We start from the raw sequence: 14,391 nt of genomic DNA on the forward strand, positions 1-14,391 counted from the left end.
TGCACTTCTCCTCACAAAATTCATCCAGCCAGCTCGATCTCCTGTCAGTTCCCTAGCCTCACCAACTTCCAAACCTCTCTTCCTCACACATTCATCCATCATATCTCTCCACCTTCTCCTTGGCCTACTTCGCCTCCTCCCTCCTTCGAATTCGCTCAGATATATCTTCTTCACCACTCTGTTGTTATCCATTCTCTCCACATGACCATACAATCTCAGTACACTCTCTTCAATTCTGGTGTCCACCGACTTCCTCACTCCGCATCTTTCACGAATCACATTATTTCGTATCCTATCCACCCTCTGTACTCCACATACATTCCTCAGCAGTCCCATCTCCACTGCTCTTACTCTTGGCTTTTCATTTTCATGCCACACCATAGTCACATATCCATATGTTAAAGTTGGCACTAACATTCCTTCATGTAAGCCTCGTGCAGCTGCAACACTCAAGCCTCTGTTTCTTATCAAGGCCTTCACTGCACCAGCTACTTTTCTTCCTTGGGTCACTCTACTTTCAACTTCTTTTGCACATTTTCCTCTCTTTTCTATCACTGTACCCAAGTACTGTATTTGAACTCTCTCACCAATTCCAGTCTCTCTCCATTCACTGTTACATTGCACTGAGAGTCACCTTCTCTCTCAATAACCATCACTTTACTCTTTTCTACATTTACTCTCATGGAACGACACTTACAGACATCAGCAAAACTCTGCACTAGCCTACCAAGTTCTTGTCCAGTATTTACAAGTAGCACTGCATCATCAGTGAAAGGTTTTCTCCAGTTTATTCAGTGTGTGTGTGTGTGTGTGTGTGTGTGTGTGTGTGTGTGTGTGTGTGTGTGTGTGTGTGTGTGTGTGTGTGTGTGTGTGTGTGTGTGTGTGTGTGTGTGTGTGTGTGTGTGTGTGCGCTTGCAATGCAGTGCATCGAACACATGAGGCCTGAGATGGCTGTTGTTAACGTTTTTTTTTTTAATGTCGTCATAATGCATTAATTTCCTGCTGCAGTGTGTTGATAGTTATATTACATACTCCTAACATATCCTAGTGTTCTATGTTTGTATTAGTAGTGGAACCAAGAATGTTAAGTATGAAATCAGCTTGAGATATAACTGCCAGTTAAGAATGACAGGTGGGGTGGAGAGTTGGGTAGGGGTATGGGGGAGGGTCGGGAGCTGGGGTGGAGGCGGGTGGAGCTTGTTTCGTCCCCCCTCCTCTCTTCCCTGGGTATACAGGGGTAAGAAGGGGGCACCCCCTGGCAGAAATTAGTGATTGTGAGTGTACATAGTTCTCATGTTTTCAGAGGTCCCTCCTAATAGTCCAAAAAAATCAATATTCTGAAAGACCCTCTGTCCCCTGCCATTTGCATTACAGGATTTTTACTGTATTTTGTATCCTATCCACTCTCTGTACTCCACATACATTCCTCAGCAGTACCATCTCCACTGCTCTCACACATGACTTTTTATTTTCAAGCCACACCATAGTCTCACATCCATATGTTAAAGTTGGCACTAACACTCCTTCAAGTAGGCCTCATGCAACTGCAACACTCAAGCCTCTGTTTCTTATCAAGGCCTTCATAGCATGAGCTACTTTCCTTCCCTGCATCATTCTACTTTCCACTTCTTTTGCACATTTTCCTCTCTCTTTTCTATCACTGTACCAAGGTATTTGAACTCTCTCACCAATTCCAGTCTTTCTCCATTCACTGTAACATCACACTGGGAGTCGCCTTCTCTCTCGATTACCATCACTTTACTCTTTTCCATAGTTACTCTCCAGGCACGACACTCACAGACATCAGCAAAATTCTGCACTAGTCTACCAAGTTCTTGTCAAGTATTTGCAAGTAGTACTGCATGATCAGCATACAATAAATATGAGATATTCCATCCGTCACTATTCATTACCAAAGCCATCCCTCTCTCCAATACTAGTGTTTTTACTTCTCTCATCACCCCATACATATATATATTGAACAACCACGGGGACATCACACAACCTTGCTGCACACCCACACTGATCACAAACTATTCATTTAGATGTCCATTTACCCTTACACATGCTTCGCTACCATCATAAAAACTTCTGATGGCACCTAACACCTTACCCTCTACACCGAACATGCACAAAACCTTCCACAATCCTTCTCTGCCTACTTTGTAGTATGCTTTTTCCAGATCCATGAATGTCATAAACGTCTTACAGTCCTTCTCACAAGGACTATGAGGTCCACTAACTGTCTCACTGCAAATATTTAATCCACACATCCTCTGCCATTCCTAAAGCTGCCCTGTCCATCACTAAGTAGGACTTCTGATATCTCTCTTACTTTCTCTATAATAATTCTTCCATACACCTTCTGTACAACACTCAATAAACTTATGCCACGATAATTCTTGCACCCACTTTGCTCACCTTTATTTTTGTACAAGGGTACAATCACAGCCTTTTTCCATTCTGCAGGCACAGTTTCACTCATCCATGCCTTCTTACATATTTCCAACAAGCACTTCATTCCACTCTCTCCACTACACTTAATCATCTCTGCATACATCTCCTCAACCCCAGGTGCTTTTCTATTTTTCAGCCGCTTCACAGAGTTCTTCACCTGAGCGAGTGTCACAATTCCTGGCACGGCATTCCTTCTCTGCACATCCCCAAAATCAATCATGTTTACAACCGCTTTGCTCCCTCTGTTCCCATTCATCAGGCTTTCGAAATATTCTTTCCATGTGGTCCTTATTTCATCCCCATGAGTTAATGATCTACCACTTACATCCTTCACACTTTCACATTTCTTTCCGCTGTCACTTCTACTTTCCAGAACAACTTCCTATTTTCAGAGAAATTTGCATTAATTTTTCTTCCTAGATCATCATTTACTGTGGCTTTTCACCAAAAAAAAAAACAAGGGGGGTGAGGGGACAGCTGGAATTCGGTCATCTTTGATCAAATCCTCACCAAAAGTAAAAGGCTTCTGCACATCCACATAGCTGCCATTTCTTGAAGGTTTGGTGAAAATTCGTCCACAACTTTTCGAGATATTTTGCAAGAGATACATACAAACACACACAGACATACATCAACAAATACTCTACTGCCTTACCCTGCTAAGGGCAGGTGTTAACAACTCTTTACAGTACCGTACTGACCTTCACAAAACCCATAAACATGTCATAAAAACCCTGCTAATATTAATGCATTAGTCTTGAATGAGACAGTCCTGGCATGTATTCAATATGAACAACAGGTAACAGTGCTAAATTGGTGACACGCGATGGTGTGTGGCATTTAGAAAGACGGCTGGGTTACAGGGGACAAACTGTTCAGCCTATGCCAAGAGCTGGGCACGCATGCACACACACACACACACACACACACACACACACACACACACACACACACACACAAACACAAATAAGCAAATAAATATGTAAATAAAACAATAGGTAAAGGCTAGTATAACATATTTTTCACACAAACTTTCATACAGAGCAATCCTGGGCTTTGGAGAGTTAACTGAGTGTAGATATGATGCAACAATCTGTTACCATCCACACCTGCTGACTGTGGCATGCATTTTTGTTGTTCTTTTTTTAACATACCTGTATTACATAAATTCTTGTGGGTAATAATGAATGGCACAAAATTTTGTAGCTTCATTTTACTGTACTCTGGGAGATATGGGGAATTAGTTGAAATGCTTTAGGGTTGAGGGAAATCATACTTGTAAGCTGTACTTACACTTAAAATAATAATACAGTAAAACCTCGATATAACGGACTTCAATAGACCGGAATTTGCTTTTATCAGAATGAAGGAGCTACCGGGCTAAATTCCTAAACAGTCATGTTGCCTATGGCACGACTAACTGGTTCTGGACCACGCCCGTGCCATAGAAAACCATGCCATACAAATAACTAAACCTATGGGAAAAATGGAATTTGGCTCTGGACGTTCGCCCAATGTCCCTCTTTTCACCCCACTTTTCCCCATTTTTCCCCACTTTACACACACACACAATCAAGCAATCATTCAATGCATGTATTACACGTAACAATGGGCAAAAAAAAACGGGAGGGTGATCAGCCTTGTGTCAATTTGGGCATTACCACATGCTGTAGATCGAGCAAAAAAAGCTCAGCCAAGTAGACACAGATCAGCTGACCGACCAAAACATTAAAGATGGCGGAGGCTGCCTGGTCAAGCACTAATTGAAGAAGTTTATTTAATAAAGTTTATATGCTCAAGTGTCAACAAAACTCACATTTAACATATTAATAATCATTCTTATATACGTGATGATGATGATGGGAGGCATCATACTTTGTCTTAGCTCAGAGACAGGTGCTTCCTCACTAACCCATTCATAGCGGTTTTACAAACAAACCTACAAACTTGTCACAATACCCAAAGAATCTTTAATGTTTCATTACTTAACACAATGAATTTGGTGAAGTTTAACCTCCTCATAAGAGAGGAAAAAAAGTCCACAGTTGGAGCACTTGTAGTACGGAGCTGAAGTAGTCACCTTCTTCTTTGTTTGCAAACAGGGGAGCGCGCCGCCAGGAGAATTTGCCCGCGCATTTCAAACCTTGCCGTGCCCTTGCCATAGGCAGTTTATGCGTGTGGTTCATTTTGGGGGGGTCTGGCACCTTGCCGTGTCATAGGAAACCGTGGCACAGAAGTCCGCGCCATAGGCGACTAGACAATATATGAGAAAAAGTCCAATAAAGCCAGAAGCACTCCCCACTGCCTGACCACTTCAGCTGGGTTCACCACAATAAGGTTAATAAATGACATGTCTATCAGTGTACGGTACAGTATTATTATGTATATTATACCATTTGAGTGAGTAGATGGAGAGAACACTTTAATGAATTGTTGAACGTAGAGAATGAAAGTAATGAGAGTATAAGTGGCTGGGGAATGGCTGGAAGACGGAGAGATGTGAGAAGAGAGGAAGAAATCAGTAGGATGGAAGTTGTGGAAGCGATCTATCTATAGCCCGATGCCCTAATCCCGCAAAGGGTGGCCGCAGACAAACGCCTCCAAGTCGCTCTGTCACCCACCATTTGACTACCCTCCCCCCAACTCACCCCCCCCTCCCTCATATACCTCTCTACTCAATCCCTCCACCTCATCCTCGGTCTACTCCTCCCTCTCCCTCCCTCCACCTCACCTACATACACCCTCTTAGTCAGTCTTTCATTCTCCATTTTCTTCACATGTCCAAACCACCTCAGTGTATTTCTCCTAATCTTCTCAACCACATCTACATCCACCTCACAACGTTCCTTCACTTCTTCATTCGTCAACCTGTCCCTCCATGTCACTCCACATGCTCCTCTCAAGTAACTCATTTCCACTGCTCTCACTCTTGACTTGTTCCCCTCTTGCAAGGTCCACGCCTCACTTCCATACGTCAGGGTAGGGATCACAATACTATCAAGCAGTGACTTCTTAACTTCCATACTCACCTCCCTATTTCTCATCACTGCTTTCAGTGTACCAACAACCTTCCTTCCCTGCTGTACCCTTTCACACACTTCATCCCCCAAAGTTCCATCCTTACTCATCACACTACCCAAGTACTTGAATGCACTCACATTCTCCATATCCTCACCATCCAACCTCACTGCACACTCTGTGACTTCATTCCTCTCAAATACCATAACTTTACTTTTGTTTACATAAACTTTCAGATTCCTCCTCCTACACACTGTCCCAAATTCATTCACCAAACCTTGCAACTCCCATTCATCTTCACTCAACAATACTGTATCATCAGCAAACAGCAACACTGGAAGCTTCCAAATCTCACCCTCATTCATTAGAGCCACCCCCACATCCACTGCCCTACCTTGCACCTTCTTTACAACCCCATCCATGTATATATTAAACAGCCATGGAGACATCATACAACCTTGTTTCAGTCCCACATTGAGATCAAAGAACTCACTCAGTTCACCATCCACTCGCACCGTAGCCCTAGCTCCCTCGTACATACTCTTCACAGCACTCAACAATTTCCCCTCCACTCCATATATTCTTAATACCTTCCACATACCTCGCCTATCTATTCTGTCATAAGGTTTCTCCAAGTGCATGAAGGCAGCATACACTTTCATTCCCTTCTCTAGATACTTCTCCACTAAACATCTTAGAACAAATATCTGATCTACACACCCTTTTCCCTTCCTAAATCCCCCTTGTTCTTCTCCAACTAGCTCCTCTGTCATATGCCTAACCCTATCAATGAGTATTCTACCCTATATTTTTCCAGTCACACTAAGAAGGCAAATACCCCTATGGTTACCACATACTTTTCTCTCTCCTTTTCTTTTGTATAAAGGAACAATTATACCTGATTTCCAGTCATCTGGAACCCTTCCCTCTTCCCAAGCCAATCTACACAACTTCCATATCCACTCCACAACAATCTCACCCCCATAACTATGCATTTCACCACACACTCCATCAATTCCTGGGGCCTTTCCCAACTTAATCTTCTTCATCGCTTCCACTACTTATGCCCTACTGATCTCTTCCTCCCTCCTCTCATCTCTTCTTCTCCCAGCCATTCCCCCAACCACTTATACTCGCACTGCTCTCACTCTCTACATTCAACAAATCCTCAAAGTGCTCTTTCCATCTCCTCAATTTCTCTCTCTTCTCCACCAACAATCTATTATTCCTGTCTTTCACTCCTCTACTATTTCCCCTATCACACTGCCTTACTTTCTTTACCTCCTTCCAAAACAATTTCTTACTCTCCCTCCATTTCACACTCAGATTCCTCCCAAACACTTCATCCACTTTCTTCTTATTCTCCTTTACCAGTCTCTTAACCTCCCTTCTCCTGCTCACATATACCTCTCTCTTCTCTCTCTCATCTTCTCCCCTACCTCTACTCGCTAACCATTCACTATATGCCTTCTTCTTTTGTTCCACAGCTCGTTTCACCTCATTATTTCACCATGCTGTCCCTTGCACACCCTTGCTCCAGGAATTGATGGAATGTGTGGTGAAATGCTGAAGCATGGGGGAGAGACAGTGGTAGAATGGATGTGGAAGATGTGCAGATTGGCCTGGGAGGAAGTTAGAGTCCCGGGTGATTGGAAGTCAGGTATAATTATTCCCCTGTACAAAGGAAAAGGGGAAAAAGAAGTATGTGGCAATCACAGGGGAATTCGTCTTCTTAGTGTAATAAGAAAAATATATGGTAGGATATTTATTGACAGAGTTTGGGATATAACAGAGGAATTAGCTGGAGAAGAACAGGGAGGTTTTAGGAAGGGAAGAGGTTGTGTAGATCAGATACTCATTCTTAGATCTTTAGTGGAAAAGTTTCTAGAGATGGGAAAGAAGTTGAATGCGGCCTTCGTGGATTTGGAGAAAGCATATGACAGGGTGGATAAACAAGGACTGTGGAAAGCATTAAGAATATATGGAGTAGATGGGAAGTTGCTGAATGCTGTGAAGAGCATGTATGATGGTGCTAAGGCTGCAGTGTGTGTGGATAGTGAACTAAGCGAATTTTTCTATTTGAAGGTTGGATTGAAACAGGGATGTGTCATGTCTCCATGGTTGTTCAATCTGTATATGGATGGGGTTATAAAAGAGGTACAAGGTAGGGCTGCGGATGTTGGAGCAGCCCTAAAGAGAGAGGGCACTGTGTATAAATTCCCTGTACTGTTGTTTGCAGATGATACTGTGTTGTCCAGTGAAGACGAAGGGGAGCTGCAACGCTTGATGGATGAGTCTGGGAAAGTATGTAAGAAACGGAATTTAAAGGTGAATGTAGGGAAGAGTAAAGTGATGGTCTTCGAGAGACGTGAAGTCAGTGAATGTACAGTGATGTTGGATGAGGAGGAAATGGAAAATGTGAGTGTGTTTAAGTACTTGGGTAGTGTGATGAGTAAGGATGGAAATTTGGAGGGTGAAGTGCTTGAAAGGGTACAACAAGGAAGAAAGATTGCCGGTTCCTTGAAAGTAGTGCTAAGAAACAGGGAAGAGAGCATGGAAGTGAAAAAGTTACTACATGACAGTACTGTGATACCAACTCTAACGTATGGAAGTGAAGCTTGGACATTGTAGGAAGGACAAAAGTCAAGAGTGGGAGCTGTTGAACTGAGTTATTTGAGAGGAGCATGTTGAGTCACATGGAAAGACAGACTGGCAAATGAGGAAGTGAAGGATCATTGTGGTGTGGATGTGGATGTGACAGGAAGTGTTAGGAGAAATACACTGAGGTGGTTTGGCCATGTGAAGAGGATGGAGAGTGAGAGACTAATGAGGAAAGTGTATGTGAGTGAGATGGAGGCCAAGGATGAGATGTAGGGATGGTGTGGAGAGGTAAATGAGAAAGGATGGTGTGAGCTGGGAGCAGGGAAGTGAAATGGCGGGGGACAGGGTGACATGGAAGCAATTTGTTTGTGGCCACCTCTTATGGGATTAAGGCGTCTGGCAATGGATACATAGATAGACAGATGTCATTTGATTATCGTAGTGAAGGTATAATACAGTACACTACTCCAATGGTAATGAAAACAGTTTAAAAATCATTGATGCGATCAGGACTAATGTCTGATATATAGGAAAAAGTCCAGGTTAGCAGGGGGCAGTACGGATGTCGCTTTTATCAGAATTTCGCTTTATTCGGAATGGCTTGGGCCCCAATTAGTCCGTTATAGTGAAGTCTTACTGTAATAATAATACTGAATTTTTCATACCCACCTGGAATCTGTACATCTCTCCACTACGCACATTATTGTCAACAGTGCCACCAAAGACATACATAGCATCACCCACAACTGCAGCAGCATGAAAAAGACGACCAGAGGGAACCTGGGAGTCTGGTGCTGGCTGTATCACTGACCATGTCTGGCTGTCAAGATCAAAGCTGCCGGCAAAGAGATCACACCATGAGAAAAGGCACAAATGACATTCATTCACAAATTGAAGGAATTCATCAAACTACACAAAATTTTATGCAGTTATCTGAAGCTAAAATAATATTATTTTACAACATACAGACATAGTGGTTGAAAAGAGACTCAGTGTGAAGAAACAAGTCAGTAAGATAAAATGGTTGAACACCAAAACCATATATACGTAGCTATGTAAGCACTGTAGGAGCCTGCTACAAAGGAACACTTTATATGCAAAGTCTACCTCATAAGGTAAAACAGAGTAACTTCACTGCCAGGTAATTTTGGCAAGACACCATTAATTCCAATTCACAGGCTCATATCTCCCAGATTATTGCATAGATTCAGCTTCTGTTGGGCTTAAGTTTTAGAGGAATGCCTACCTAACAAGGTCATGTGAAGCTCTGATCCACTGTGCAACAAAATGGTGTTGTAGAAATTAAATTGTTTACTGAAGATTTTCAGCATTTATTCTATCTATCTATCTATATACCTAGGTTGCTTCCCCCAAGGAAAGGGAGGTAGCCGAGACAGGATGACACTCCCAATTTACACATCCACTCAAACACATTCATTTGCATCTTAGCCCCAAAGGGGAGAAAGGACAGATCCTCACCACACCACACCGTGCCAGGGTCAACTGCACAGTGCAATCAGCAATATCTGCAGTAGGGCCCGACAGCAGAGCTGGTTTACCCCTACCACATCATAATAGACCCATCCCCTTACCTGCACCTGACCTGATCAGCTGATCACACAAATGCGGGAGAATATCCCCTCACGGCTGCGTCGTCATTCATTCATTCATAATTTCTCTCCATTCATTTCTATCACATACAGCCACTCTTCCTTGCTCAACTGGAATCCCTCGTGCATCCATTGCTCTCTTCACACTGTCCATCTATCCTATTCGTGGTCTTCCTCTCAGCCTTACACCTCTCACATCAGATCTAGTTTCTTTTTCACTAATCGCTCATTATCCATTCTCTCCATATGCCCAAACCATTGCAATACCTTCTGCTCAACTCGATCAGCCATCTCCCAAACAGCTCCAGTTATCCTTCGCACTTCATCATTTCTCACTCGATCCATACACGTCACTCCACACATACTCCTCAGAGACCTAATCTCCATTACATTCAAACTTTTCCTCTCTGCTACACCCATATTCCATGTTTCAGCCCCATATAATGCAGTCAGTACCACAACACCCTCATACAGCTTTCTCTTTACATCCATTCTAAGCGAATGACATCTAAACACTTTTTTCATTCCTCCCAGCACCTTTCCTACTTCATTCATTCTAAACTACTCTTCTGCATCTATTCTTCCATCCACAGCAACATGTGACTCTAAATACTTAAAACACTCTACCTCCCCAAGTAACTCATCATTCAGAACTATATCCATCCTCCTACCATCTACCAACCTTGTACACTTCATCACTTTACTATTATTCTCATTTATTTTCAATTTCCTCCTTTCATACACCCTTCCAAACTCCTCTACCAACTGTCTCAATCTCTCATCTGAATCAGGCATCAGTGCAGTACCATCTGCAAACAGCAGCTGCTTCAGATTCCACTCTCTACCATCAACATTCACCAGAATCAGACCTCCACCTAGCACTCTTGCATTCACCTCCCTTACAACACCATCCACATAAATATTAAACAACCAAGGCAACATCACACATCCCTGCCACAGCCCCTCTCTCACGGGAAACCAATCACTCACAGTATTTCCCACTCTTACACACGCTCTACTATTTACATAAAAACTTTTCACTCCTTTTAGTAACCTACCATCAAGTCCATACAATCTTAAAACAGTCCACAAAGCCTCCCCATCAATTCTATCATAAGCTTTCTCTAAATCCACGAATGCCCAAAACACGTTACCTTTCTCTAAATACTTTTCACACACCTGTCTCACAGCAAACACCTGATCCATGCATCCCCTCCCTCTCCTAAAGCCACACTGTTCATCACCAATCACTCTCTCTGTACCATCTTTAACTCTCTTAATTAACACTCTACCATACACCTTACCTACAACACTCAACAGACATATACCCCTAAAGGTAGTACATTCATACATATCACCCTTACCTTTATACAACAGGACTACACAAGCACTTGCCCAGGCAACTGACATCATACCTTTCACAAAGCACACATTCAACAATCTTTCTAACCAGTTAACAATAGATGCTCCCCCACCTTTCAAGCATTCCACAGCACACCCATCCATACCTGCAGCTTTCCCTGCTTTCATCTCCTTTACTGCCTCCTGCACTTCCTCCTTCGTGATCAAAGAATCATTCAACTCTCCCAACACATTTATTCCTTGCACCTTTCCATCATCAATAAAAGCTGGAGAAAAAAAAAAAAAAAAATCTATTTACCCATTATTTACATGTTTCAGGTTAAAAGTGGTTCTGAACTGTTTGCATTGTTCACACACACACACACACACACACACATGCATGCATGCACACAGAACAAAACAGTACCCGCCATGCACTTGTGCCATGGGAGTCCTCCCGACCAACTTACCAACCATGAAACAATCAGCAAAACAATGATGGGCACCATCGACGTAAAATTGGCCCAATACAGCACATGGCATAGGCCGTACTGTGTGGTAACCTAGGCTACCTAAGCCTAGTTACAGTAAAAGCTCGATTAACCGGCATCTGTTGCATCAGCACATCCATATAACCGGAACACAAATTCGATTGGGTATGGGGTCCAAAATACTCCGGATACTGGTAGTTCTCCTATAATTCTTGATTAGTTCTGTACAGTACAGGATAAAGTAGTGTATGCAGCTAAGTTTTCAAAATTATTTTGGCCTGTAACATATGCTCATTTTTTTTTTTTAAATAATTTTTGGTTATGTTTGCTGGTTTGTGTTCAGTCCTGTACAATTTCTCTTGCTGTCTTTTTTTGTGTACTGTAGTGTACCTGCTCTGTATCTTACCTGTACTGTATCTAATATTGAATAATGTACTTTATGATATAAAGTGCCAAGTTTGGTCTTATTTCATTTGCTTGACCCCCAGAAAATTTCGAAGAGTAACATTTGGTTATCCGGAAAATTCCATATCCGGAATGGAAGAATCCCCATGCATTCTGGTTAAATGAGCTTTTACTGTATAATCAATTGTGTATGATATGTAGTGTGGGATTATAACAATAAAAAATAAATCATAATACTGTAACAGCAAATAGGTCACAACGAAATTACCTCGTTGGGCAGGGTAATTTCACCGCAAGACACTTTTTTTGTTTTTAATCTGTGGCATAGGCCATTTTTTCTTTTTTTTTTTTTTTTACAAAGAATGATTATAGGTATCTTTAGCAGAAGGGCTGAATGTATGGATAAAGCATTAAAAATGTCAAAATTTCATATATGGTGGTTTGTACTGATCAAAAACCACCGTTAACGGCAAAATTACCCCGTTTTACCCTAACAGTACACAGCATACAGCACTGTACTTTCACATTAATCAGTTTATGATAACATACTAAAATAACCAGTAAGTGACATGAATCAGAAATAAATCTAATATATCAACCAACCAGTGTAGATCATTTGGCAGTGTTGAATCTGCAGCCCCACCAAAAACATAGAGATGTCGATCAAATGCAATCATAGTATGACCGTAGCGGCGAGTTGGAGGTGGAGGAGCACCTCGCAGGATGTGCTCTGTAGAGATGCGTGTCCAACTGTAACCAAGAGGACAGGAAAATAATAGTACTGTATTGCAGATGAAACAAGGGATAACAGAGTCATAGCTAATCCCAATTTTCCCCTGGTAATGTGTATGGATCCAATGAGGGCTAATGTTGTTGTCAATATGGTCCTAGGCTCATCTGGATGTGGACTCTATGGACAGATGGCTGAAATCATCTTCCAGCAGTCCACCAACCAATTTTCAGGAACAGGGTAGGAGATGAGGGGCATTCGTATAACCAGGTAGCAGAGACACCATGTTATACTGGTGTCACTGCTTGAATGTCTCTCGCTCCAGTACTGAGGCTGCTACAGTCCAGAAACTGTCACCACTTCGACAGATGATGTCATTTTCATTTTAACCAGTTCATCCCCGGATGATTTCATTCAGTTTAAGCGATTTCTCTCTTGCAGTGAAGGGAATAATGAAGCTATACAAACTCTAACTCCTCTACAGTAATCTCTCAATTATCCGGAAGGCCATTACCCAGACAATCCAGTACCAGGACGCTGTGATCTGGCTGTTCAAAACCATTATTCGTACATTTTTCCATAACATCCGGACAAATGCTTGCGTGTGGGCGGATATTATGGCCGTGCAAACATTTTCAAGCCTGGCTGGGTGGGAATAGCCCAGTGGTGCCATCATGTCTGGCTGGGTAGTTTACCCAGTGTCCACTCAAGATCCCCTCCCTCAGTCTCAGTTCCAGCACAGCGACTGTGTAGTAAACAGCTCCTTCCAGACAGCTGTTATGGCGGTGCATGTGGTGGTTTTTGTAGTTGTTCCCTACCAGCTTCAGGCCTTGCTATTTCTTGCATGCCTCTTCGTAGGGTATGTAATGATGGCCCCTTCACCACGGAAAAGGAGGAGTGTAGTGGTGACTCTTTAGATGCAGGAGATCCTGGGAAAGATTGATGCGGGATGGTTGAAGCACGAGTGCTGACACTGATTTTATTCTAGCTGCTGTACGGTAATATGATTTTATTCTATTTTACCAAGATTTTATTCCATTTTACCATTATGTTTTAACGGTAGGTGGGGGCGCTTACCATCCACTCATTTGATATAGTGCTGCTCTCAGGTAATTGCCATTTCCTTTCTTCCTTCCTTCTTTCCTTCCATCCTCTTCTGTCTTTCCTTCATTCTTACTTCTTCCTTATGCCTACGGATGACTCTACACTCCCTCTTCTGTCTTTTTTTCCTTCATTCTTTCCTCTTCCTTTGGTCTATGGATGACTCTACACTGAGTGACAAGCCAAATGGTTTCCAGTACACCAGAAAACCATTTACTATGCTGGGTAGTAACCATATAACCAAAATATGGCACCTAGTGGTTTAGTGAGTAATTAAGGCGCTCCAATCGGACTAAGCCTGTGCAAGTTTATATCCAAGGGGTGGCTGGGGTTTACTAATCACGTAATGCCACTCAGGGATGATGTGGCTGGTCACTCTCATCTTAAATGTCAGGACCAACATGCCTAGCCCTGGGCTCCTACGCTCCTTACGGGGCAGCTCAAGATTAGATGATGATGATGATCTATCTATCTCTTAGTCTATCTATCTATCTATTGCCAGACACCTCAATCCCGTTTGGGGTGGCCACGAACAAATCGCCTCCAAGTCGCCCTGTCCCCCGCCATTTCACTCCCCTGCTCCAAGCTCACACCCCCCTCTCTCATATACCTCTCCACCCCATCTCTCCACCTCATC

At 42.6% G+C, this 14,391-nt stretch overlaps 1 protein-coding gene across 1 annotated transcript in view; it reads right to left on the reverse strand.

Moving 5' to 3' along the window:
* Window positions 1-14,391, reverse strand: part of Lztr1 (Leucine zipper like transcription regulator 1) — a 93,050-nt gene that overhangs the window by 42,185 nt on the left and 36,474 nt on the right. The window contains exons 7-8 of the mRNA XM_080283021.1: window positions 12,527-12,673; window positions 8,746-8,911 (exon numbers count right to left, since the gene is read on the reverse strand). Coding sequence (XP_080139147.1) covers window positions 8,746-8,911; window positions 12,527-12,673 — 313 coding nt within the window. The remainder of the gene's footprint in view (window positions 1-8,745; window positions 8,912-12,526; window positions 12,674-14,391) is intronic.

The sequence above is a fragment of the Coenobita brevimanus genome, chromosome 95 (assembly GCF_032717465.1).
Source record: "Coenobita brevimanus isolate Jiangsu-jjx chromosome 95, ASM3271746v2, whole genome shotgun sequence".
Classification (NCBI taxonomy): Eukaryota; Metazoa; Arthropoda; class Malacostraca; order Decapoda; family Coenobitidae; genus Coenobita; species Coenobita brevimanus.